The 25,881-nt window shown below is 44.7% G+C and overlaps 1 protein-coding gene across 4 annotated transcripts in view; it reads right to left on the minus strand.

Annotated features, from left to right (window-relative positions):
* The window catches only part of ILRUN (inflammation and lipid regulator with UBA-like and NBR1-like domains), a 265,986-nt gene that overhangs the window by 92,151 nt on the left and 147,954 nt on the right, over positions 1-25,881 (minus strand). For all 4 annotated transcript variants that reach the window (XM_086923208.1, XM_086923211.1, XM_086923209.1 and 1 more), the window contains one exon: positions 23,735-24,063. In XM_086923208.1, the coding sequence (XP_086779334.1) occupies positions 23,735-24,063 (329 nt within the window). The remainder of the gene's footprint in view (positions 1-23,734; positions 24,064-25,881) is intronic.

A 25,881-nucleotide genomic window follows, 5' to 3' on the forward strand; every position in this document is an offset into this window, starting at 1 on the left:
TCTCGCATTTCTGAAGGCTTGAGCTAATGGCGTTGCATTACTATTAGCAACGCCAATAGCTCAAACTTTCAGTAATGCAAGACCCATTGCATTGCAAATGCTTGGTCTTACTGCAATCAGTCCTCTACGTGCTGGTTGCTCTTTGCTATGCAGACTGAGAAGTGACTGTGTGGAGCATGCATCCGTAGCAGAATTAATGTGTTGGATTGTACATGCATATGCTAGTAGGTGCGCACACAGGAACAAAGGATGGGGCTCCCATGCTAAAGGATCAGTGCCTGCTGGTCAGGTTACACCAAGGATTGCATTATTGGATCGCAGGTGTGCGCAGTGAAGGTCTAGATCTTCATTTGCTGTGGTGATCTTAGTGCCAAAGGATTACTACACAGCGCGTGAACCACGAGCAATTATACTTTTGCATGTGAGTGTTTAAGTTTTCAGGTGCTCAAAATTGCTGCCCGCGCAGCTCAGGTTGGACAAGCTATTAAGGGCTAGTATGAAACCGATCTTCACAGAGCCTTCATAGAGAGTAGTGGCAAATCTTATTCGTTTTGTACAGCAGCACAAACGCGCGCAACAGACTACTACAAATAGTTTTCCACACTGCAAAGCATTTATCCTTTCACACGCTTTCAGGAGTGCTGAAAGCAAGTACTGCTTGTAATGCAGAGTAATGGCATTTCAAAAAAACTCAAATATGTGAGCGTGCTGCTTCTACCGTATTTCAATGTTGCCACAGTACTGCAAACAGTTATTACCAAGAACTAAGTGATATTTGTATTTTCTATGTTTTCCATTTTCACAGTGCAGTTTAATACTGTTCAATCCATTATAATCATTTGAATTTCGGCAGACAGGCTACTTCTTGACTTCTGTTTCTTTTTTTACGGTCCCTGGTGAGCCTCATATTAAGTGGAATATTTAGGGGGGGGAGGGATGTGTGGTAATCATATTGAAGCTGGATGTAAAGAAATGCCATTGTTCTCTAAAGTCTGCCTTGTTCACATATAATTTGCGGAAGGAATGGTTATGTACCTGAAAGCCACTACCAACATTTTATGATGCAACTGAGGAAGCATTTCAGCACAAACGGAAATTAAGTGTTGGAAATATGTGTAATTTATTTAAATAGTTCATAAGCAATTTTTTTCCCGTAACTCTTAGGGGTCATGGCCTCCCCATTTCCTGCGTTTGCTCTCCATGTCTGGCCATGAACCTATAGACGTGCTGCTTATAGTATGCTTAGGTGCTTATTGGTGGCTAGGAGCATTTCCTGGTAAACGGAACTGATTGAGATATTTACCTTTTTATATACCGGCCTTTTTAACCTTATTATTATTTGAGTATTTCAAGTAACTCGGAATACAAAGGTTGTGAAAGAATCTGCCCACCTGAATAACAGAGTAATAAAGCTTGTTGGCTATATCTGTCAGTTACTTAAGTAACTTTCTCCCAGTAGATACCCTAGTAGTTGAATTATATCTGATCGCAAGGATGCTCATTGTAAGGCCAGAATAGTCTTGTAAGATCTAAAGGATAGCTGATCTGAGAAGTCACTTAGGACCTGGTCATCCTCACACCATAAAGTGTTTTACTTGTTCTTGTTTTCTATAAGGGGACTTTTTGACATTCCCTCCGGACAGTCCTATGTCCTAAACCCTCATTTTGGATTTCCAGTTTAGTGTTTATATAATATATTGTTCTTCTTTCTACTGAATTGATCTTAGAATGTTCATTTTTATTGCCGGACTTTTACATTGTTTTGGTGTTGCTTAAATACTGAATCTGATTCTTTTCTGAAAGAAGCTTTTTGCGAGTGTGTCATAGCCACCCGGGTTAAATCTAAGATTTCTGTCAGAAACCTGCTTTGTCAATTTAGGAACTAGGTTATTTTAAGTTTTGTGGGAGCTCTTTCCTTGCTCTCCACAGTAATTTATAATCCAGACTCCCACAGTCTGCCACCCTGCACAACTCTGCCATTTAGCAGATGAGCTTCAATTCCAGAGTGACTGTTTTTTATTTGCAAGTTTGAGCTATTGAAATTGTAAATGACAAGTCCTTTTATTTATGCGTTTTGAAAACCTGCAAGCCGTGCGTAAACACGCACTTTGTACTTATAGATCTTGCTTGCAAGAAGCAAGGCTGGCAGTAAAAGAGGCGCAGTTACTGCCAGCCTTGCTTCTAGTAAGCAAGAACTGTAAGTACAAAGTGCGTGTTTGCGCCCTGCTTGCGGGTCTTCAAAACACATAAATAACAAGCATTTGCAATGCAATAGGTCTCGCATTTACGAGAGTTTGAGCTATTGGCATTGTTAATGACAATGCTTTTATTTATGTGTAGTTTTTAAAGCAGATAAATAGAAGGCATTGTGATTAACAATGCATAGCTTAAACTTGCAAGACCTGTTGCATTGCAAATCCGTAAGGAGAGTAGGCACAAGCAGGAGGCCATATTAGGCCAGTGTAGCACGGAAAGTCAGGCATAACAACAAACCTGCTGTGCCTGACAATATTGATCTAGTATCAAATACTACCTTGCCCTTCACATATATTTTATAATGTAACTTTCATATTTGCGTCTATCTTTAAACTTTTAGAAAGAAATATGATAAAACGAAAGAAAGGCGTGAAGTGATTGCTTTGCCAGGCCTGAGTCTGCCATGTGCAGTAATTGCAATTGTATTTGTGCAGCCCACGCGGTATACATCTGCCCCCACCGCTGACCGCGCTTTGCCCCCCTGTATTTAACAAACGTCATCCCGGCAGAGCCGGAAACTTGCAAGGAATTCACGTTACGGCGCTCTTGGCAGCGCGCGCACCCACGCCTGGCGCAGAATCAAACGTGCATTTTGTTTTCCATTTTAAATTCAGGTTGCTGACCTCGGGGTCCAATTGTCTGGATTCAGAGTGAAAGAATATAAAGTGCCAACCGGGCGGCATGGTGACACTGCGTTGCGCAGCAGCCTCGGGTTTGGGAATGTACTCTGGTTCCCATGCCCTCGAAGTACCCCTACGGCTCTTATGCTTTAGATGATGCAGAGTCTTAGCAAGGCTGAAGCCAAGCAGCAAGCGTTTCCCAGCCATGCACCATCATGAAATAATCGCAGAGAAATCTAGTAGCTTGATAAAAAAAAACAAGGCTGAAGCCAAGCAGCAAGCGTTTCCCAGCCATGCGCCATCATGAAATAAATCGCAGAGAAATCTAGTAGCTTGATAAAAAAAAGCAGGCGCTGCCCGGGTGAGGAGCGAAGAAGCCCCTCCCGCCCGGCGTCGACGAGTCTTCCGTTTCCAGGCAACGGCCCCACCGGCACCAATCCCAGCGCGGCTACTCGTCTGACGTCAGAGGAGCTGCGCTCGGGATTTCTGAGGCTCCCGAAGTTCCCGGGCTGCGGCGGTGTTTACGGGGAGGCAACTTTGAATTTCCCTACAATGCCGCTGTGGGAGGCGGCGGTGATTTCAAATAGCGCTCCTTCTGGCACAGAGCTCCACAGTGCCTTCCCATGCGTAAGGGGAGAGGAGCCCGGTGAGTGGGGTTGAGGGTGGGGGTGGGGGTGTACGCGCGTGCGTCTGTTTGAGTGTGTCTGTGCGTGCGTGTGTGTGTTTGTTTAAGGGGGGGTGCGTGTGTGTATGCAGCGTGTGTCTGTTTAAGGGGGGGTGCGTGTGTGTATGCAGTGTGTGTATGGCTGTGTATGTGCGCATGCGTGAGTGTGGCTTTGTTTGCGAATGGGAATATGAGGCACGGCGACGTGCGCGCTCCCGAGGTTAAATCTCGTCCAGAAAAAGCGCGTGGAACTCTGCTGTCCACGTTCCCCCAAAAGTAACAACATAAGTTGTCTCGCCCTAGACAGCAAAGCTTCGCTTTGCTTTCGTCTAGGCGAGACCTAAAAAGCATGGTCATTTACAATGCCAATAGCCAGGCCCGGCTGTAGGGCAGTGAGACTGGGGCGACCGCACTGGGCACTGACTTGGGGAGGGGCACTGACCTCAGGAAGTGGGCACTGTATTTAGCAATAACTTGCAATTTAAAAACAGCTGCAGAAGAGTTCCTTGTGCGTTCAGATTTCAGGCAGCAATAGAAATGTCAAGAGAACTCTTGTGATTAATGTTCCTGCCAAAGAGATTAGAGTTTTGTCTAGTGCCAGCTTTGACTCCATAAAGTAGCACAGTGGGTTAATATCCCTGCTGCAAAGAGCACATACCATGCAGACCACAGATCGGTATTTTATGTGGATAGCCGAGTGGATTACTGCTTTTGTCAAAGAGATCCTTTTGTTAACGCAGTTCATAAAATACAACCCTACTATAGAACAGTAACTGTTACGAACTGTCATCAGGGAGCTGCATGAAAACTGAATAAATTAGGTTAGGATGGGTTTTTTCCCCAGTATTTCACCATCTATTCCTAAATCTGATGCGAAATTGCTTTAAATATCTGAGGTTTGTTTTTAGGGGAATTAGTCATTGCTGGGGGTTTTGTTTTTATGCCGCTCTGCTCCTGACCCGGTCGACCCTCGAGAGACTCACTTTCGGTCTCGGTCTCCCGGGAATCCGACTAGCGGGTAAGTTCTGATTCTGAGGAGCCTATTTAGCACGCTCGATGCTGCGTGCGCGCAGCGGACGCGCCAAAGGCAAGCCCATCTGCGCCCATCCAAGCTCTGGCCGGGCGCAGGGCCCGTCCCCCTGGCAGTGGCTCGGTAAGTGGACTACATTACTCTAGTAGGGCACTACACAAACTCAATCCCGGTAACAGGATTGCATATTGTACCAGGCTGTCCACTGATTGGGGAAGCAACTTAACAGAGGGCTCCCAGTGTAGTTGCTGTCAGCTGCCCCTTCCGACCATTCTCAACCTGCCAATTAGCAATGGACACATGACATTGAGGATCCTTTGAATTGTATGTTGCTAAATGCTAGATCTTTAGTGAAACATAGTGATAAAGGCAATTTTAATCTTATGCTCCTCCAAAAGGAGCGCACATTCCAGACTGAGACCTGGACGGATTGCAGCTCAGGGCCTGACTTGGTGAAAGCAACACCTGCAGGTTTCCTTTGCCATACTGTGAACCTGCCTAATAAGAGGGGGGTTGGAGTTGTGATTATCCATCATGATACACTCACCCTTAAGGCCTCCACAGCCAGCCAGAAATGTGAAGCTCCAGATTATTCACCTGCTTGTCTAGTCTCTCAGCATGGGCGCAACCAGTGAGCGACTCCGAAGCGGTGGTCATGGAGAGGGAGGCAAAAATGTCTGTCACACTGGGCACCAACAGCTCTAAATCTGGCCCTGCCAATGGCTCAAACTCTCGCAAAGACCTATTGCATTGCAAATGCTTGTTTTTAGGTGGGATAATGGGTTTATTGCACACATTTCTCCATTCAGAAAAAAGTCATTTCTACCGCCATTCAAAGAGGCAAGAAATGTTACCTCCTTTGTAGACCTGGCCTAACACGGTTACATAAAGGAGGGCTTTCCGCAAAGTTTTGGCGAGAAAAAAAAAAACTCATGTCTAGTAACTTGTGGCATCCGAGGGTGTATGCAAGAAGAATCTAGACACTAACAGACTATCAAGATTTCTGGGTTTATGCTGTCAACCCAGGTCCATGGCGCGGGCACATGAATAATCTCCTCACCACTGCCCGGAGATGTCACTTTCCCAACATGTCCTTAAGGTTAGCTTTCCATCATTTTGACAAGGCCCTGGCTTCCAACGTACCTTAGCTTGAAAGTAGAAATGCATAACACATTTCCTGCGAGTTATTCAGTCCAAAACTCCACAATCCTTAAATCTACCAGGTCAAAATGCCTCATGTCAGGTTAAACGCAGATAGGCAGGGACTTGAAAGACTGAACTACTGGCAACAATCCTAGAGTCCAACTGACTGAGTTATCGGTGAGCTTCTGTAAGAAGTAAAAACAGAAAGGAAGTGATAACATTATAACTGCCAAATTGAGTAGTGAATTGCAGTAGAATTATTGTATTAGTGATTTAAAACTTAGTAGTGAGTATATCAGCAGATAATGGGGGTTGAAAGCAACTAGTTTAAAAAACCACGAAGGTTTGGCATAATCCTTAACCACAAGCTTTACTCACTCTGAGACTCCAACCAATGCAAAGTGTCTGTTTGCTAGTTCGCCCATGCCAACTGTCAGAATTGCAGCAGGCTGCCAGGCTGTTCTCATACGGTGCCTGGTGCAAGGCAGGAGTGCCTGGTCTCGGTTTCTCCTCCATGCACTTCTCCTAGATCTCAGATCTAGGAGTAGAACAACTAACTGATTCCCACTTGTCAGTGTTCCAACTTGGCCTGGAAGGAGACCTGCAGGTCACTCATTTCTGATAGACCATACTTGTAGAAAATGGGTTACACCAAATTAATCCACTTGGATATTTAGCTTTTTGACAACCCGGTTTTGAACTTTCAATGAGAGTGACTCTCACCATCTTAGTCTCATTCACTGTAAATTATGCAAAAATGGAGTGATAGCGCAAACTGCCAGTGTATGACTTAAGATTAGGTCCCCTGCTGTGCATCCCTCTGGGCTAGTTATACGCCAACACGCGAGTACAGGCCAAGCGTGTGCAAAATTCTAGCTCAGCTCAATATCTGCACACAGATAGTGGGCATTTATAGTGTAGGTCTGTAGTGCTTTAGTAAAAAGGCCTTAAACTACATCCGTGAAATCTGCCCGACCGCACATTTCCCCATACTTGGGCATAGCGATGTCAGTCAGATATCAATTTCAGGGTAAACCAGTGCATCGATTTCAAAACCAGTCACATTTGAGATACCTGTACTCCTTATGACGCTTGAAGAGTCATCATATTTACCTGGTCAGATCATAATCAGATTTCTAGTCTTTATCCCCACACGCCCCCGCCTTCCCAATCCGTCCACCTACTGATCAAAGTTAATCACTCTGCTGACCATTAGGAGGATAAAAAGGTAGCCCCAACCAAAAGGGTTATTTCAAAGTTTTTCGTCAAGTCCCTGAGGAGGGAAGGGGAGGGAAGGGGAGGGGAAGGGATCTGTATGTGCTAATGCACTTTTCACACTACACTTGGCCTAGGCAAGCCCACAGAAACAAAATAGGAAAGCCAGCCAGTCCTCCGGAGCCAAACACCCCTTTGAAGGTTTGGTGGGAAAAGATCAGGCAGTGGTGTCAGTTGGGAGAGAGGCTGAGACTACAAGAGAAGACCTTTCGACAGACCATTTGAAGCTACCATGTTGAAATATCCCAGAATGCTGTGCAGGAGGATTGCGGTATGGGTGCTGTGGCACCCTAAAAATGGGCATATGTGCCTACTTTCCAGACCTTTCCACCCTCACTTAAAAACACCTGTAAAAGTGATAGACATTTTAGAAGACACAAGACCTGGGACTGCAACAAAGAAAAAATTCCCAGCTGGAAGGATAAGCCAACTGCCCCCACTGAGAAGATGGGCTGAAGGAATTTTACTGGCACCAAGAACAGGGATGGGTCTCTCCAGGCCAGTGGTACTGCCCTCTTATGCTCCCTGATGAGCATTAGGGGGAAAGGTCCTGTTGGATGGGCCCGGGATAGTTCCCCTGAGACTGCTGTATACTGGTCCTCCCAAAGAGGGTGGCCTGTGATTCCGCTGAAAACAGGTGCCCTGCAGGTAGCCAGGAGGCACAGGGACCTGGGGAGTGCAGCAGGAAAGATGTTTGTTGGATGTGGTATGGCAATGAAAGACACTCACCAAGCAGGAAGGAGCATCAAGAGCCAAGGCAAGGACAGGTCTGGCAAAGGAGCAGCACAATCAAGTTCCCCAATAAAAAAGTAAACTTCAGACACCTGAAGAGAATGCTCGTGGTGGGTAGAGCAAAATCAGAGCATAAATATGCAAACTAGCCCTATGGGGCCTGAAAAATCACCGTTACAAGCTTAGGGGTGGGGAGTGACCAAGCGGGAAAAAGCAAGCATCCCAAACCGCTGCTACAACTCCAAATTCACCTGGAGACAGCCAAGCTCTTGGGGGTTGGCGCAATCTCTTATTTACAATGTGTAAGAGAGGTGTGTGAGTATATGGTGCTCCCAAGAGCTACATTTGCCCCCTGGAGCCCTATCCCCTAGGGCCCGACACAAAGAAAAACATCTCAGGGGACATACCTCTCCCTGCCACAAAGATTGCGGGGTATAAAAACACCACTGTGTGCCTATGTCTGGAGAGGTGGGTGCACCCTGCTCCAAGAACAATGGACGATGCTCCCACCCGCAGGTGGCAAAGTGGACAACTGCACAAAAAACTGTGTCGGCACCCTGGAAGGGGGGCCTTTGGGTGAGGTGTGTAGGCAACAGATGTGTACCAAGGTACCCGTCTTTAAACAGCAGGCGACAAGAGATCACAAACTAAAGGATTGTTTTCCAAACTGCATGGCTATTAATTGAATGTTCAGCACTGCGGCGTAATCAGCTTCAAGAGCCCACCTCCTAAGGACTTCGGGCAGAATTTAAAATTAGCATATTTGTTTCTGTGGTGCACCAGGAATGGCAGGGGCAACACCAACGGTTGCAAACGTTATTAGGGAACTGCCAGATTCGTAGCAGACCTCCAGAAAGTCTCCACCCAAATGCTTCCCTTAAGTAATCCAGGGGATTGCTTTAATGCCCCTGGGAGAGGTTTTCAACATTGATAAGCATTCCTGGAGTCTGTGCTTTGGCTCAAATACTCTAGAGTGAAGGGTTGGCTGGTCTTAAAGCTGCAGTAGCAGAGCAGAAAAAAATAGAAAACAGTCTTTTGCACACACTGAATTATTTGAATATGATTTGATGACAATGTTGATTTTTGATCAATGGTACGTTACATGTATTAACGAATAACATGAATAGTGTTGCACTGGTTAACATTTTCTTTTACCTTTTTATTAACGTGCTGGCAGCCCGACAAAGCCAGCAGGCCTAACTTCTTAGGTCTTGCATGCACCAAACAGGCGCTGTGCTGTAAGATGTATGGATTAATATTCAGTGGGATTTCAAGTGCCCCCAGCGTACCATTGGTTATTTTTGTTGTCACTCTTTTGAAATTGCTTAGCTCCCATTGGCTTATTTTCCTTTCTTGTGTTGGCTCCTCCCTAAAGCATGGACCAAGTACGTGGTCTTCCTTGTCTCTTTGCAACTTCTTTTGATCTATTTCTTTTTTTAACCCCTCCCATGCTTGTGACGGAACCGCTCCGTCACAAGCCACGGGTGAGCTGTGCTTGTGACGGAACTGTTCCGTCACGGCCCGCTCGCCGTGCCTGCGCGGCGCTGATTTCGCGCCTGCGCTGACGCTTTAATGGACGGGCGGGTTCGTGACGGAACCGTTCCGTCACAAGCACAGCTCGCCCGCGAGCCGTGACGGAGCGGTTCCGTCACTAGTATGGAGCCGCCGCGCGGGTGCCCCACCCCCTTAGCGCTGCGGCAGAATAGCCGCCGCAGCGAAGGGGTTAAATAAGAGTTTTGGTATTATTCCTTGGTGCGCAATATGCTAACCTACTTTTAACACTGGCATACCACTTCTTATTTATGATGCTTTGACCCTATATGTTGCCTCGGTCAAGGCTTTATTTACACCAACTGTACTACTCTACACCTCTCCAGTCCAACACACTATGCTAGTCCACTCTACTCTACAAAATTCAGCTCTACACCACTCCTCAATTCTACGCCAATCCACTCTACTTCATGACACTGCACGACACTCCTCTCCAATCTACGCTGCACACAATGCCACTCACTAAACTAAGCCACTCAACTCTACAACGCTCCACTCTATGCCACTACTTTCTCCTCTACAACACACCACTAACTTTTAGCCATGCTAAAAGCCAGCCACGCTGCAGGACAAAATTGCTACAAGACATTGGCAAAGCCAACAGCTCTCACATAAGGGACAATCTATTGTCTTTGCCAGTGCTTGTTAATAAGGACATCTCCCCAATACTGCGTTTAGTATGAGTGGAGGGTATTGTGGTTATTGGGTTCATGGCGTGCTGGGGTGTAAACTCTTTGAGGGGGTCAAAGATATTTCCTTCTATCTAAATGTATATAGCAGTGTGTGTAATAAAGTAATTTTCCTTTTTAGAAGTGAAGGCACTGACTGGACAATTGATTTCTTGAGTGTTAAAGCATGCCAGCGTGCTTGGGGTACTAGCCCATACCACCTCCCCTGTGTATGCCTTGGACTGCTCTCCTTTGCTACTCAGAGTCAGTGCTACAATGAGGTATTTGGTTCCCAGTAAAGTAAAAGTTGCAGACTTACCGCTTGTAAAGGACTCACAACCTTCACAATTAATAAGGAATATGCTACTTAACAGTATGCATCTGTTCTTGGCATGTAGGGCTGCTGACATTCATATCTGTGCATAGATCGCCGCCTAGTGTTGGGTCCGGATGATTGCACCTTGTTGTCCTGGAAGAGTCTTCAAAGTATCACGAGATAGGCGACTCCTCTCCTGGACTACAGTGCGCATGGGCATCTTCTCCATCCTCAGATTGTTTTTCGCCATTGTGGCAGAGATGGAGATAGTAAAGTAAGAGATGGCCATGCAAAAGATAATGCTGCAGCTGCTACAGGCACCGGGGAGGAGGGCGGGTTTCATATGAATGTCAGCAGCCCTACATGCCAAGTACAGATGCATACTGGTAAGTAGCATATTCCGTTCGAGGCATGTGGGCTTCTGAATTCATATCTGTGCATAGACTGAATAGCAGTATCTCCTCTAGCGGTGGTTACCTGTGCCAGCTGCAGCAGTTTGAAAAAGAGTTTTGAGGACAGCCTGGACTACAGCAGCTTGCTGCTTTGCTTGCACGTCTACACAATAGTGTTTTGTGAAGGTGTGTATGGCAGTCCATGTGGCTGCTCTACATAGGTCTTCAAGAGGAATATTCCCTAGGAAAGCCATGGATGCCCCCATTTTTCGCGTAGTGTGCTCTCGGAGGGACAGTTAAAGTGCGTTTAGCCTTTTGATAGCATATTTGAATGCATTTAAATGATCCATCTGGCTATTCCCGACTTGGATATTGGATTTCCTTTATGTTGCGGTGAAAAAGCAACAAATAATTGCTTTGTTTTCCTAAATGATTTTGTTCTGTCCACATAATAAAGCAGAGCTCTCTTTACATCCAGTGTGTGTAGGGCTCTTTCAGCTACTGACTGTGGATTTTGGAAGAACACTGGCAGTTCTATTGATTGATTAATATGAAAGTTGGATAGGACCTTTGGCATCAACTTAAGGTTTGTTCTAAGAACCACACTGTTAGCATGTACTTCCATGAAGGGTTCCTGAATTGTTAATGCCTGTAACTCGCTATCTGGCCTGAGTGAGGTAATGGCAATTAAGAATGCCAGCTTCCAAGTTAGGAATTGCTGTTCGCATGAGTGTAGAGGTTCGAAAGGAGGTCCCATAAGTCTGGTAAGTACTAGGTTTAGATTCCAGACTGGGGAAGGTGGGTGTCTTGGAGGGATCACTCTTTTAAGACCCTCCATAAAAGCTTTTATTGCAGGTACTCTAAACAGTGAAAAGTGTTGCCTGTTTTGAAGGTATGCTGCTATAGCCGCTAGGTATAGTCTTATGGAAGAGTACGCTAGGTTGCATCTTTGAAGATGCAGCAGGTAACATATAATGTTCTGTATGGAAGCATCTAAAGGGTTGATTTGGTTATTGTTGCAGTAAATAACAAATCTCTTTCATTTAGCTGCATAGCATGCTCTTGTAGTTAGTCGCCTTGCCTCTTTAATGATGTTCATACAGTCTGGAGGCAAGTTAAAGTATCCAAATTCTAAGACTTCAGGAGCCAGATCGCTAGGTTCATCTGATTGGGATCTGGGTGTCTTATTTCTCCATGATTCTTAGTTAGCAGATGGGGTGCGAGGCACAGCCTTTGATGAGGAACTACTGAAAGTTCCAGGAACGTTGTGTACCATGGCTGTTTCGCCCATGTGGGAGCAACTAGGATTAGTGTGAGTGACTGTTGCCGCAGTTTGCGTGCCACCAGCGGAATCAGTGGTGAGGGGGAAAAGCGTACGCAAATCTGCCTGACCAGTTCATCCATATCGCATTGCCTTGTAACAACGGATGTGGGAACCTGGCGGCAAAGTACTGGCATTATGAGTTTTTCGTTTGTGGCAAACAGGTCTATCTCTGGGTGCTCCCACTGCCTGAAGAATGGTTGGAGAACTTGGGGGTGAATCTCCCATTCGTGTAGTTGCTGGCTGTGTCTGCTGAGCAGGTCTGCAATCTGATTATCTTTCCCCGGAAGGTGTTCTGCCAGAAGAAAGATATCTTTTGGAATTGCCCACTTCCATATGCTCTGTGCTAAGTGGGACAGTTGTGGAGAGTGTGTACCTCCCTGTTTCTGGATATAGTACATTGCTGTCATGTTCTCCGTTCGGATCATGACAGTCTTGCTGTACAAGTATTTTTGGAATGCTTTTAGGGCTAGGAATATCGCTAGCAACTCTAGTTGGTTGATATGCAGTTTCTTTTGTTTGTTTGTCCAGAGCCCTTGTACTATGAAGTGAAGGAGGTGGGCTCCCCAGCCTGTCAGTGATGCGTCCGCTGTGACTACTAGTTGTGGAATCGGCTCTTGGAACAGTAGCCCCTTGGAAAGGTTTTGTGGGTTCGACCACTGCAGAGAGTTGTGAGCGCGACTGTCTACCACCACTAGGTCTTTTAGTTGTCCTTGAGCCTGGTTCCACAGCCGTGCTAGGCATTCTTGCAATGTACGCATTTGAAATCTGGCATGGGGGACAATGAATATGCATGAGGCCATCATGCCTATGAGTTGCATGAAGACTCGAGCTGGAAGAGAGTGTTGTGGCAGAAATTTGCGAATGAGCATCTGCATGCTGGCTATCCTCGCTGAGTTTGGGTATGCCTTTGCCACTGAGGTATCTATAGTCGTTCCCAGATATTTTTGTATGTAGGATGGTTGTAGATGCGATTTTGGGTAGTTTATGGAAAACCCTAGGCTGTGTAGCAGCTGGAGTGTTTGATACGTGTCTCTTGCACACTGTTGGCACGATTTTGCTTGGATGAGCCAATCGTCCAGGTACGGGAACACATGGATGTGTTGCCTCCTGAGATGAACAGCTACTGTGGCTAAGCATTTGGTAAATACTCTTGGAACAGTGGTCACCCCAAAGGGGTGAACCTTGAATTGGTAGTGTAGACCTTCTATTGTGAACCTGAGATATTTTCTGTGAGCTGGATGGGTGGGTATTTAAAAATACGTGTCCTTGAGGTCCAATGTTGCCAGGAAGTCTCCTTGCTGTAGCAACTGGAGTACTTGCGGTAGTGTGATCATATGGAAGTGCTCCTACAGTAAGTATTGATTTAGGGGTCTGAGGTCCAATATTGGTCTGAGGAAACCGTCCTTCTTGGGAATAAGGAAGTATAGGGAGTATACCCCTGTCCCTTGGTGTTGGGAAGGGACTGGCTCTATGGCCCCCTTTTCCAGCATGCATTTCACATCTTGTTGTAGTAGGGTAAATATCATGGAACCGAAACTGCCTTAATTAAAGCCTCAGATGATGTGAGATTAATTCGAGACCAGGGTGGGACAGCAGTCTTGGTACTGCTGGACCTATCAGCCGCTTTCGACACGGTCGACCACAAGATCCTGGTTGACCGTGTTGAAAAGATCGGCATCTGCCATACAGCAAGAGATCTGCTCGCCTCGTTTCTCACAGACAGAACCCAGGCCGTCACCCTTGGGCCTTACCAATCTGCTAAGCTTTCGTTGCCATGTGGGGTACCTCAAGGCTCATCCCTGAGTCTGACACTATTTAATATCTATGTGTTGGACCTTGCTAATGTCATCAAAGCACATGGGATGAGCCTAACCTCTTATGCGGACGACACGCAATTGGTACTGGCCATTAAAGGTGACGGAGGGGAGGTCGCCCAACGTTTCCAAACTGGAATGTTGGAGATAGGAGAGTGGATGGCAACAAATTGCCTGAAACTCAACTCAGAAAAAACTGAGGTAGTTATCTTTGGACCTCTTTCACCAGATTGGTCATCATATTGGTGGCCTCCCACATTTGGAGAACTCCCAACGCCAGTAACCAAGGTCAGAAATTTGGGAGTCACCTTTGATGACTGCCTAAATTTCATGGATCATGCGAATAAAGTGGCCTCCACAGCCCACTATAAATTACGCATGATCAGACATCAGTCCGTTTTTGCCAGCAGCCGCCATTAAAACCTTGGTTAGCTCCTTGGTTTTGTCGTCACTGGATTATTGTAACTGCCTATTTCTGAACACTCAGGCCAGGGTCACGAGGAAGTTGCAGTCGATACAAAATGCTGCAGCACGCCTGCTTTCTGGAATCCCTAAATTTGCGCCATTTCAGAAACTATCAAACAACTCCACTGGCTGACGATCCAGAACAGGATCAAGTTTAAGTCACTATGTATAGTCTACAAAGCGCTAAATAATCAAGGCCCGCATTTCTTAACAGACCAACTGGTCCCATATCAACCCTCCAGTCAGCTTCGGTCCTCTAATCTTAACCATCTAGTGATTCCTCGCTCCAAAACAGTGTCCTGGGGTGATCGTCGCTTCTTGGTCGCTGCTCCTAAACTTTGGAACACCCTGCCCCAAGATATCAGATCAAGCTCTACACTCATCCAGTTTCGTAAGAGATTAAAGACTTGGTTGTTCTCCCAATAGTCGCCATGAAATGTAGGTAACTTGTCTGAGCAAATAACATCGATCTGAATCTATGCAAATTGACTAGCGCCGAGACGCCTGCGGGTATTTGTCGCGCTTTATAAATAAATAAATAAAAATAAATAAATAGGGTGGAGTGTTCTTTGGTCATAGGACGGTGTCTGGGTGGTATGTTTGGTGGGGTAGAAGTGAGTTCTAGGCAATAACCATACTGGATAATTTGTCTCACCCACCTGTCCGTGGTAATTGCGTTCCATACAGGTTGGAATTGTTGGAGTCTGCCTCCGACCGGTGTTAGGTGGTCTGGAGGTAGCGTAATGAAGTCACTGTCTTGTGGCAGTGGAGGCTCTGGTGTTGTTGCCTCCACTTCCTCTTCCCTTATTATTGTTGCCCCTATAACCTACTCTGTTGGAGTTTTTGTTAAAGGAACCTTGAGTGTTGCCTTTGTATGAAGTTGAGGTCTGTGAAGTATTGCCTTGTGCAGCTGCTCTGTACGAGGAACGTCAAAAGGAACCTCTGTTGCTGAAACTGCAATGCACCCATTGATTTCGCAGTTTCTGTGTCTTTCTTCATTTTATCTAAAATGGTATCGACTGCGGGGCCAAAAAGGAAGTCTTGATTGACTGGCTGGTTAAGAATGATGGACTGCACCTCGTTCTTAAAGCCGGAAATACGCAGCCATGCATTTCGTCATAATAAAACGCTAGTGTTAATAGACCTGGCTGCGGTGTCGGCTGCGTCAAGCGCACATTTAATGGAGGCGTTGGTAATACATTTTCCCTCCTGAATGAGGTCATTGGCTTGGGCTTTAAAAGGTTCAGGCAGGTGTTGCATTAAGCTTTCAAGCTGGTCATAGTGCGCCCTGTCGTAACGAGCTAGCAGAGCCTGTGTATTGGCAATCTTCCATGAATTGAAGGCCTGTGATGCTACCCTTCTACCGGAGGCTTCTACTATTTTTGACTCCTTATCAGGAGGAGCCTCCCCTGTTGTCTGTGAGTTGGCCCTTTTGCGTGCATTAGCCACTACCAGTGAGTCTAATGGTAACTGACCTGTGATGTACGTAGGGTCTGCTCTATACTTCTTCTCAATCCTAGGATTGATTACACGTGCCCTGGCTGTATCTTTAAATATATCAGGTGCGTGTTTTAACACTCCCTGTAGCATAGGTATTGTTCTGACGCTTTTTTCTGAAGTAGGGAAGGTGTCAAATAAGAAGTCTTCTTCTATAGGGTCATTATGCATGTCTACGTCGTGGTACTGCGCTGCCCTGTCTATTAGTTGGTTGAAGACAATGGTGTCATCAGTAGGTGACGGCTTAGTTGGGTATGAAGAGATGTCAGGGATGGGATGGGCGTCATATGGGTCAGTTGGCTCCCCTCCTGGTTCATCTTGAGGAATAGGATCCTCTGGATAATCAAAATCATGCTGTGGATCCTCCCCTGTGTTTCCCTCATTGTCCCCATAGTGAGAAGGAGAGTAAGGAGCAAAAGGTGTAGTAGGCATAGTGGGATAGAAAGGACTGAAGGGTCTAGAGGGAGAAGTCCCAAAGTCTTTCTTTTTCAGTGGAATGGGGGAATGAGAGTCAGTGTCCAGTGGCCTCTTTTTCCTATGCAGGATTGTGACTTTACCAGTCTCAGGATTAATATATATCTTTGCCTGGTCGTCTGATGGATCAGGATGGAAAAGTTCTTCCTCAACTGTCCTTGGTTGTGTCTTTGACTTTTTTGGCTCGGGCCCTTTCTTCGGGTCGACCGGGTCTTTCGGTTCGACACGTTTGTTGTGCTAGTCGGATTTCTTTAGTTGACTGTTTTTGTCCGAGTCAATGGCTTTTTTGGGATCGACTGGTGTTTTTGGAGCGCTTGTTTTCGGTTCAATAGCCTTCTCCGGCCGGATTATAGGCTTCGATGCACCACCCTTTCCGTCGGCAACCTTCTTCGGTTCGGTGACTTTCAGCACAGCCGGCTGTTTTGGCTTGACGACTTTCTTTGGCTCGACGGCCTCTTTGGGGTCTGCGCCCTTCGGCTCGACGGCCTTTTTTGGGTCGACAGTTTTCTTTGGGTCGACGCCTTTAGGCTGCACGGCCTTTTTCGGCTCGACGGTTTTATTTGGTTCGATGCCTTTAGGATGAATGGTCTTCTTCGGGTCGACGCCCTTCGGCTCGACGACCTTTTTAGGCTCTGGAACCTTCTTTGGGCTCACAGTACTTGGCCCTGGGGTCTCTGAAGGCTTAGGTTTCGGTTTCGGAGCCGAGCCGGACGGCGGGGCTGTCGAATGTTTTTTTGGATCTTGGCTAAGGCCTTTTGGCGATGCCTTGACCGGAGCCTTCAGTAACGGGGCAATTGGTGTCAGGGGCAGTATACTCACGATTTGCCCCAGTGGGATCTCGTCATCGGAGTCCGAGTAGTCCTGGAGCTTCTGGAAGTTCTTGGTCATCATCGAAGATGTTGTCCGGTTCCGGTGCCTGTCGCTGCATCTCTTGCCTAGCGGCCCGTCGAATCCGAATGGTTTTCTTCGACCAGAACTGGGCACAGGCTGGGCAGGTTTCTTCCTTATGGTCTGGAGAAAGGCACTTGTTGCATACTGAGTGCTTGTCAGTATGCGGAAACTTTGAGTGGCATTGTGGGCACCTTTTGAACGGGCTCCTTTCCATCGACAGCAGGCCCACGTGGCGTCGAAAAGGCCCGCGTCGACGACCGGTTCGAGATGGAAAGCTTGATCGAGTCAAGAAGTACCGAGCGAGAACAAAACAGTCGAAGGCTTTTTGGCCTTTATAAAAGTTTTGTTTCGATTCCGAAGTTGTAGGAATAACTTCCGAACCCAATGGCGGAAAAAAACAATCTGAGGATGGAGAAGATGCCCATGCGCACTGTAGTCCAGTGGAGGAGTCACCTATCTCGTGATACTTCGAAGACTCTTCCAGGACAACAAGGTGCAATCATCCGGACCCAACACTAGGCGGCGATCTATGCACAGATATGAATTCAGCAGCCCACATGCCTCGAACACAAATGATTTTACAATGCTCTGATTAGGTATGAAAAGAAGAATTATGCTAGAACACCTCTGTGCTTTCACTAGGTCTGGTACGAAAGGGACATATTGACTTGCTTCTCTTTTATAATGCAGGGAGAACAGGTTACTGGCATTGTTACTAGACCATGCTCTTACAAGACCTTGAACAAGATAGGACGTGTTACTCACTTACTAGTATGTGCTATGGCTAGGCCTGAAAGAAGGCCTAGAGGTACTGCTAGGCGACAATGTTCTGACTAAGTAAACCTGTAAGAAGACCTGAAAGTTACTGGTTGCTACTTGTCCTCACTGTGACTAGGCCTGAGAGGAGAACTGAAGGTTACAGACTGTTTTTAGTCCATACTTTGACTAGGCCTGAAAGAAAAAATGCATGTTACCATTTGCACTAGTCTATACTCTGACAATGTCAGGCTGGAAACATGCCAGGTTACCAACTTACTAGCCTGTGCTTGTGCTCGGACTGGTCTGGAAGAAGCCAGGAGAGTGTGTAACTTACTGCAAGGACTTACATTTTGAGGAGAATGAGAGGGTTGCCATTACGCACCATGGCAGCAAGATTTCGGTTCTAGACTGTTATTTAACTACTCAATGTGCTCTAGTAGCTGATCATTGACCAATAGTTGATTTGATTTATAAAAGCAAAAGCTCAGTAGATCAGCAGTGAAAAACACAGTACAAGACCTCCTGTTTATCATTCGAGTGAGCAATTTGCCTTGAACCACCAAATGTCAGTGACTGACATGACAAGAGGGGCCGAGATCAACAGATACCAATCTGGTTAGAGTACACCCAACTGCCCAGGAGCACAGCATCAGGTCATAGTTACTAGGCTGTTTTTTTACCGTCAATTGCACCCGAAAGTAAAATCCCTATAAAAGTAGCATTGGATTACAGAGTTTTTCAAGAGGTTAATAAGAGAATTGGTTTTTGAAATGGAGGAGCACTAGATTCAACATGGAAATGTTTTACATCTAAGCTGTCTGGAGAATAATCCTGTTTGACACTTGAAAATACACTTTGAGACAAAGTCGATACCAATTGAAGACCATCTAAATCAAACATGCATGAGCCCTGGAGAAACCTTTTGTGTGTCATTCCAACAATTTATTTAACTGTGAATAATTCAAACAGCGGTAGAGTTAAAATGAGTTTGAAGACATCCCTTCAAAGAAAGCACTGCTTGATCAGACTGCTCAGTGGGCCGGGGAAGGTAACAATACCACCAGCCCAGGGAACTGCACCTCAAAGAAACCTGCCTGATTTATGTTTCTGTTAAGTAAAGCAGGTCAGCATACACCTGTCCTGCGAGCTCTGAAGATTCACAATTGGGTACAGAGTGTACATGAGTTAGCTCAGCAAGTTTACAGTAACATATCGGCCAAGGTACACAGTGTGCACATGATCACAGTCCTTCAGAGGTTCACAATGCTGCACCACATTAAATCCAAAGACCACTGCTTATATGTTGGGGTACCTCAAATGACATACAATGACTGCCAAATACGCCCCTAGGACCCTGTCTGGGCTCCTGTAGTGTTTATGCTTTACCGTCACTTTAAAGCTATTAAAATGCCCGTTTCGAAGGCTGCGTGCTTTTAAAATCAGATACTAACAACAGCAGAAGTAAGGAAGACACAACATTTTTAGAAGGGAAAGCCTAAAGATTTTTGTCAGACTCTCCTTGATCATGAGCAAGTCGGATTTCTGCTGAAAGGGGATTCCAGAGGAAAGATACCCTTACTGCAACTGTTCTCTCCTTACAGCACAGCATGCTAAATAGAGGTAGCCTAAAGTTGCCTGCTGGTGCTGAAGTTAAGGTCCTTCTCAGCAAGAATGTGGTCTGATTATTTTGTTCGAGCAGCGAAAATTAGATATATGGAATGTTTATATAGTACTTGATGGACGCGTCCACTTGGCTTTGGAAAGGCAGCCAGTTCAAACATTGTAAAAGTGTACAGACAGGATACCATGAGCTTAGTCCCTATATCAACGCTCATTACTTAATTCTTAACCATCTGGAGCTGTTGAACGCTTTTGGTAGCAAGTCCCTATGCATGCTTTAGTGAAATGATACTGGGTAAGATGGCTGCCCTCACTAGAACTGATGTTCGGAGTGATTAAGTAGCAACATGTTACTCTCTAGAGAGAAAGAATTGCTCATTGCAACTTTTAGATTTTGTTGCACATCCAGTGGAATTAATTTAGTGTACTTGCTTTCAAGATCAGAGAAAGAGGCACTAAGCCTAAGGTGCACAAACTCCATGAGATCTCTTTCAAACCCATCGAGCCTCAGTCAAACTACTAATTACCACTGTCATAGAAGTAAGTAATTCCATACTGAACATTTGGTAGAAGTGATTGGACAACGTTTTTTTCCAGCCACCCTCCAACCACACTGCCAGCTCAATAAGTCGCCATACATTGGAAAACCAAGCCTATGCTGAAATGTGTAGCAGGCTCAAATAACTGCCGAAAATACGGGTTAAAACTGGAAGTAGGCTTAGAGTGAAAAAATGATGCACAGTCCAAATTAATGACCTACCTCCTGATAAGCATGCAGGACAATAACCTCTACTATGGCACATTCTGATCTACGGGTGTCAAAGGCAGCAGAGAAGTAGAGAAAGTTAGAAAAGCGTTCAACCCTAGTCAACTGAAGACAGAATGCAAACCCTATAGGAAGTCATGGGTTTCCAGAGGCAATCAAAGAAATGGAGGCAGAAGAGGGAAGTTATACACTTCCCAATCAGAAACAGAGCCATCGCCTGTCATCAATAGTTAGTCCAGGAGGCTTAAGTCAGTGTCATGAGCTTGCCTGAAATCACAATGAAAAGCATATAGCATCCCAGTTGGTTCCATGGAGAGGGAGAGTTGTACAGAGGGACCCTCTAACTAGAGGCAGAGTTACCAAGTACCAGCAAAAAGTTCTGAGGCCCACCAAAGTCTCATTTTGTGGCATGAGACTACCTGACGCCGAAATGGAAAATGTAGGAAGGCATGTGTTTACATTGGAGGTCGGATGGAGTGAGAAGGGAGGGGAGTGAGTGTAGGCATGTGTTTGTGTGTACGCATTTTACAAAGGCACCCACCAAGTAGGAGAAGACTGCTTGAGGGCTTAGTTTATGCTGGTGTGCAGCACAAGCATTTATTTAACATTGGCATATATTTATGACCGTACACTACATGGTACTGCAGTCTGCCTATATAAAGAGAAGCTCAGTAGAATATTTAACAATTTAATATATATTCTTAAAACATTTCAGCACGTCCTGGCCATTTAAACTGTCTGATGGTTAGCAGGCAGTGTTGGTACTAGAATTTGGCAGTGCTGGCAAGGGTCGTGGGTGGTGCAAGTGGCAGTGGTTTTCTGTGATATATTCTGGGCCCTGGTAATTATTTTTCTAAAACTTAAGAACGTACTAAAACTAGCAGGGTAAACCATTAAAGAGAAAGCACTTCAAATAGGAGTGAATGGTTTGGATCTAAAACTTGTAGTAATGTTCCTTAATCCTTTCCAGCTCCGTTGCAGGCTGCGATAGACGAACCTGGTTCTGAGGCACAGCATAAACCACTGCCAATGTGGAAAACCATTTTAACACCGCAAAAGTATCCACATCCTTAGCTCCCGGTGTCAAAGGCACTGGCCAGATGACATGGAATCATGTCAAGCGAGTCGCCATTGGGGCTCTCCACGTGAAAGTTCTGGAGATCAAACAGGAGAGGTATTGACGATTGGAATGATGTGCAATGGGAACAGCTGGAGGTTTTAAAGAGTGTCAAAACACCAAGGGCCACTTGATCATTTGCAAACCCTAGCCAAAATGAACCCAACTTTCCTCTGAGGAAACTTAAACTGCAAAAGAAATCTTTCGTTTCACCAAGTATTTGATAAGGCATTTCCCTACAATTGTGAGACTACTTAACTACTTAATAGTATGACTATCAAAAGGAAATACAGAACGCATGTCATTCTTCCAGGACCATGCTGATGTCCAACGGGATGGACATTTATCAAAGCGCAGAAATGGTGACCAAAAACATAGGATTGAAGCAGTTTTCGTAAAGAGTAGTTGACAATAAACATACGCCAAAGCTTCACATAACAAATGTTCATTCCAAAAATGTTTGTAAACTAAAATGTATCCACATCCTTAGCTCCCGGTGTCAAAGGCACTGGCCAGATGACATGGAATCATGTCAAGCGAGTCGCCATTGGGGCTCTCCACGTGAAAGTTCTGGAGATCAAACAGGAAAGGTATTGACGATTGGAATGATGTGCAATGGGAACAGCTGGAGGTTTTAAAGAGTGTCAAAACACCAAGGGCCACTTGATCATTTGCAAACCCTAGCCAAAATGAACCCAACTTTCCTCTGAGGAAACTTAAACTGCAAAAGAAATCTTTCGTTTCACCAAGTATTTGAGAAGGCATTTCCCTACAATTGTGAGACTACTTAACTACTTAATAGTATGACTATCAAAAGGAAATACAGAACGCATGTCATTCTTCCAGGACCATGCTGATGTCCAACGGGATGGACATTTATCAAAGCGCAGAAATGGTGACCAAAAACATAGGATTGAAGCAGTTTTCGTAAAGAGTAGTTGACAATAAAAATACACCAAAGCTTCACATAACAAATGTTCATTCCAAAAATGTTTGTAAACTAAAATGTATTACAGAGTAATGCCCATTGCCCAGTGAGCCTTGCGCCACGCATGGCAAAAATGATCGGCCACTGCAATACAATCTAAGACTCTGAAGCAGTCTGCATTTTTAAAATGAGCATCACAGTCCTCTTTAATGAGAATGTTGCCCGTTTAACCAATTGCATGCACTTTTTTCCATAAAAAGACTGAAAACTGCAAATAGACCTTTATCCCAACTGGTTAAGTTGTTTTCTTTTTGTTTCTGTTTTACTTATAATTCAAGTTATTTAAAAATGAGAGAGATAGGCACTCTTCTGAAAAAGCCATCTTTGAAAATATATTTCTCTTGAGGTGGAAAAATGGTGCCAGTATCCTCTCACAGGCAGACAAATTTAAGGCTTAGAAATGTAATAAACACAAAAGAGAAAAGTTGCCATACCCCAATTTCTCTACATTTCCTGGAAACCTTGTAACACCAGGGTCGATATTTGAATTTTGTGTGGTTTACTGTTGCACATTTTAATTGCAAATATGTTAGACAGACTAACAGTGTTGGCCATGTCGTAGACTTAACTAAGTATATGTCCTTCCCCCCAACATATTTCAACCAAAAACATACTTCCACGTTGAAAACTGAGTCTTAAGGGGGACCACTTAAAACACCCAATCACTTCCCTTTCCTGATGGTTAAGGTACACAACTCTAACAATGAAAAATGTGGAGAACAAAGTGAAAAAGGCTGCACACACTAATTGCCAAATTTAAAATACTATTTGCTTAGTTTCCAAAAACATGTCTTTTAAGACCAGTCTGACAAAAATACTCGGGAAATGTACTTCTATAAAAAAATATATATATAATAAAAAAAGGTTGAGCAAAGAACCAGCCCCTTAGATTTTTTTTTTGTAACGTAATATGGTTTATGAGCTACTTCAGTTTGCAGGCAGTCATACAATAGAAAAGCAGAATGGGGAGCTAAATATCGTGGGTTCTGAACAGAACCGCCGTTTTAATTAAAAGTAAATAACGTTTTCATCCAAGGCTAGTTAACGTGGCCAGTAAAAAAAAAACAAAAAAAAAAAAACACCCATCTGCTCGCGCCTATCACTGGGTCTTCGTCACCCAGCTTACAAAAATATATTTAATTTAACAAATCCCAAAAATGTTCACGGGGGTGTACATGTGTGGTACTGCAGAGTTAAGATATTGAAAAGAGAAAATAGGTCAAAGGCAGCACAACGACCACCTCAAGCAAAAAGCACATTGCAAAGACCTATGGAACTGATATTTTTCAGGTTATTTCTCCGCGTTCCACCTCCTTAACATCCCCACCTCAACATGGTTACCGGACTGTACTGGATGTCACACTGTACCTACCTTACTGCACGTCACCACTGAGAGGTTGTTTGAGTGATTGTTAGGGGATAAATTTACAGAGTTCTGAGTTAGTTCGTTCTGATCTTGTTCAATTTGGTCAGGAGCAGGAGACCAGGTGTTTTTACCCAGTGTGCATAGCCCAGCATCCCCAGGGTCCTTTAGTGGACTGTCCTCTGGCTGCTTGCTCTTCTGCGGGGAGGCGAAGGGGTTAAAATTTCCTTCTACTATTCGATGAGGTTGCGTGCTGAACTCCGTCTCGAAGGATGACAGCTGTTGCGTTACTCCAAGAAGGCCGCCAATTTCTACACTTAGGATCACCCAGATGACGTCTGTGAAAATGCAAAAACAAATGTCGGTTTGGTCAACAAGTGGCACAAGTATTTCACTTAGGAGAGTGGCGATACTACTCACATAACTACAGACCGTACTGACAAACTGATAGCAGCAAGTGGTAAGCAAACTATAAAAACTCAGGGGCTGCAGACCCCAGCAAAGAATATCTGCCCGGAGAAATAAAAATAAAAACATGGGAAACGCGTCTTTCACGATACAAAGGTCTAAGAGAAATGATTCAAAATACATTTTTTTGTGGGGCATCCTCAGAATTCATATTGCATTCATTTTCACCAGGAAATGCCCACGAAGATTGCAAGCTCGAAATCGTAGTGTCGGATACTGCATCTTGCAGGTCCTGTAATAAAGTGCAAAACCTTAGGAGAACTGACATACAGGCCTACCAGTCCACTTAACTCCCGGCACTAACGCCGCCTGCTACTTAGAAGTCAAATAAATCTCTTGCATTAATGGTCCACGTGCTTCCTGGGCCAAAGACTTCCTGGGAAAGGAATCATTGTATTCCCATTCCAACGAATTCCACAGAATATAGGTCTGACAATCACTAGCCTCCTAGACTTAAAGGTTACTTAAGACTAATTTGAACTGTTACCTTCAATCTTCTTCAGACCTTAAGAGTTATGATTTGAAATAAAGCATGAATTTATTAGTTCATGTCACAGCCAAATTACTACTTCAAAGTATCACTGCATGTCGTTGGTGCTGTGCTTCTCAGTTCGGTACCAAGTAACTTCTCATACTGTAGCAATCCTGTTATACAATGTATATGACCTCTTTTAAAATACCTATAAAAACAATTTAAATTAAAAAAAGTAACTTCTCATACAATCAAGCTATTTGACCAAGTTCTCAGTTTTTTAGGTCCCAGCATACCAGCCAGACAGCACAGCTGTATGTTTTTCTAAAGACATCTAAGGGATTTTCAGAAAATTGCCCTATGAATGCATCCAGACTGTCGATTACCATTGGCTTTGTGGTTTGTAACTCACATTTTCTGGTTTTTTATTTGCTTTAGATTCACCAGGTTCAGTTTGTCCCTCCCATTGCCTAAACAGTGTTTACTGTATTCTTCCATGAACTCCCTTTCGGTACACAGGACTTTAAATCTAGCTACTACATTAACACATTTGCTGTGCATTCAAGACAGAGGTCAAATGTAGGGCACTGTCTTCCAAGGGCGCTTGAGTACTTTTCTTTCTCGGACTCCAAAGTGAGATGATTATTGCTGAATAATGGGGGTAGGCAAGAGTTTTTTTCTAGCACACAACAACATTTAAAAGAACTGAATACGCATTTCAGAATATATTAAAATTAGGAACACAAATGAAGCATTTTTTTGTTATTTCTGAAGTGTGTTAGAAAAAAAATACTTAAATACCAACAAAAATCATTACACTAGGTGAAACAATTTCCGCACCTTTTCCAATGTGCACTGTGTTGTTTTGCTAGTAGAACTATATGTCTGTGCAGATGTACTGATATGCAATCGAAAAAATGTGTTGTCTGTTATGGCAGTGCGCTACTATACCACGCATATTCTGCTCTAGATCACACCACTCTGCACCACTCCACACCACTACACTCTGCACCATTCCACGCCACTGCACTCTTATTTATTTATTTTTTTTATGCAATATTTAAAGCGCGCAAATACCCATGCAGGTGTCTCGGCGCTATCGTTACAGAGCTCACTTCTTACGATGAAGGGAAGTTAGGAGGAGAACAGCCATGTTTTGAGGCTCTTCCTGAATTTGAGTAACGTGGGGGCAGTTTTTATGTGGAGTGGTAGAGTA

This window comes from Lissotriton vulgaris, chromosome 5 (genome assembly GCF_964263255.1).
Source record: "Lissotriton vulgaris chromosome 5, aLisVul1.2, whole genome shotgun sequence".
Taxonomy (NCBI): domain Eukaryota; kingdom Metazoa; phylum Chordata; class Amphibia; order Caudata; family Salamandridae; genus Lissotriton; species Lissotriton vulgaris.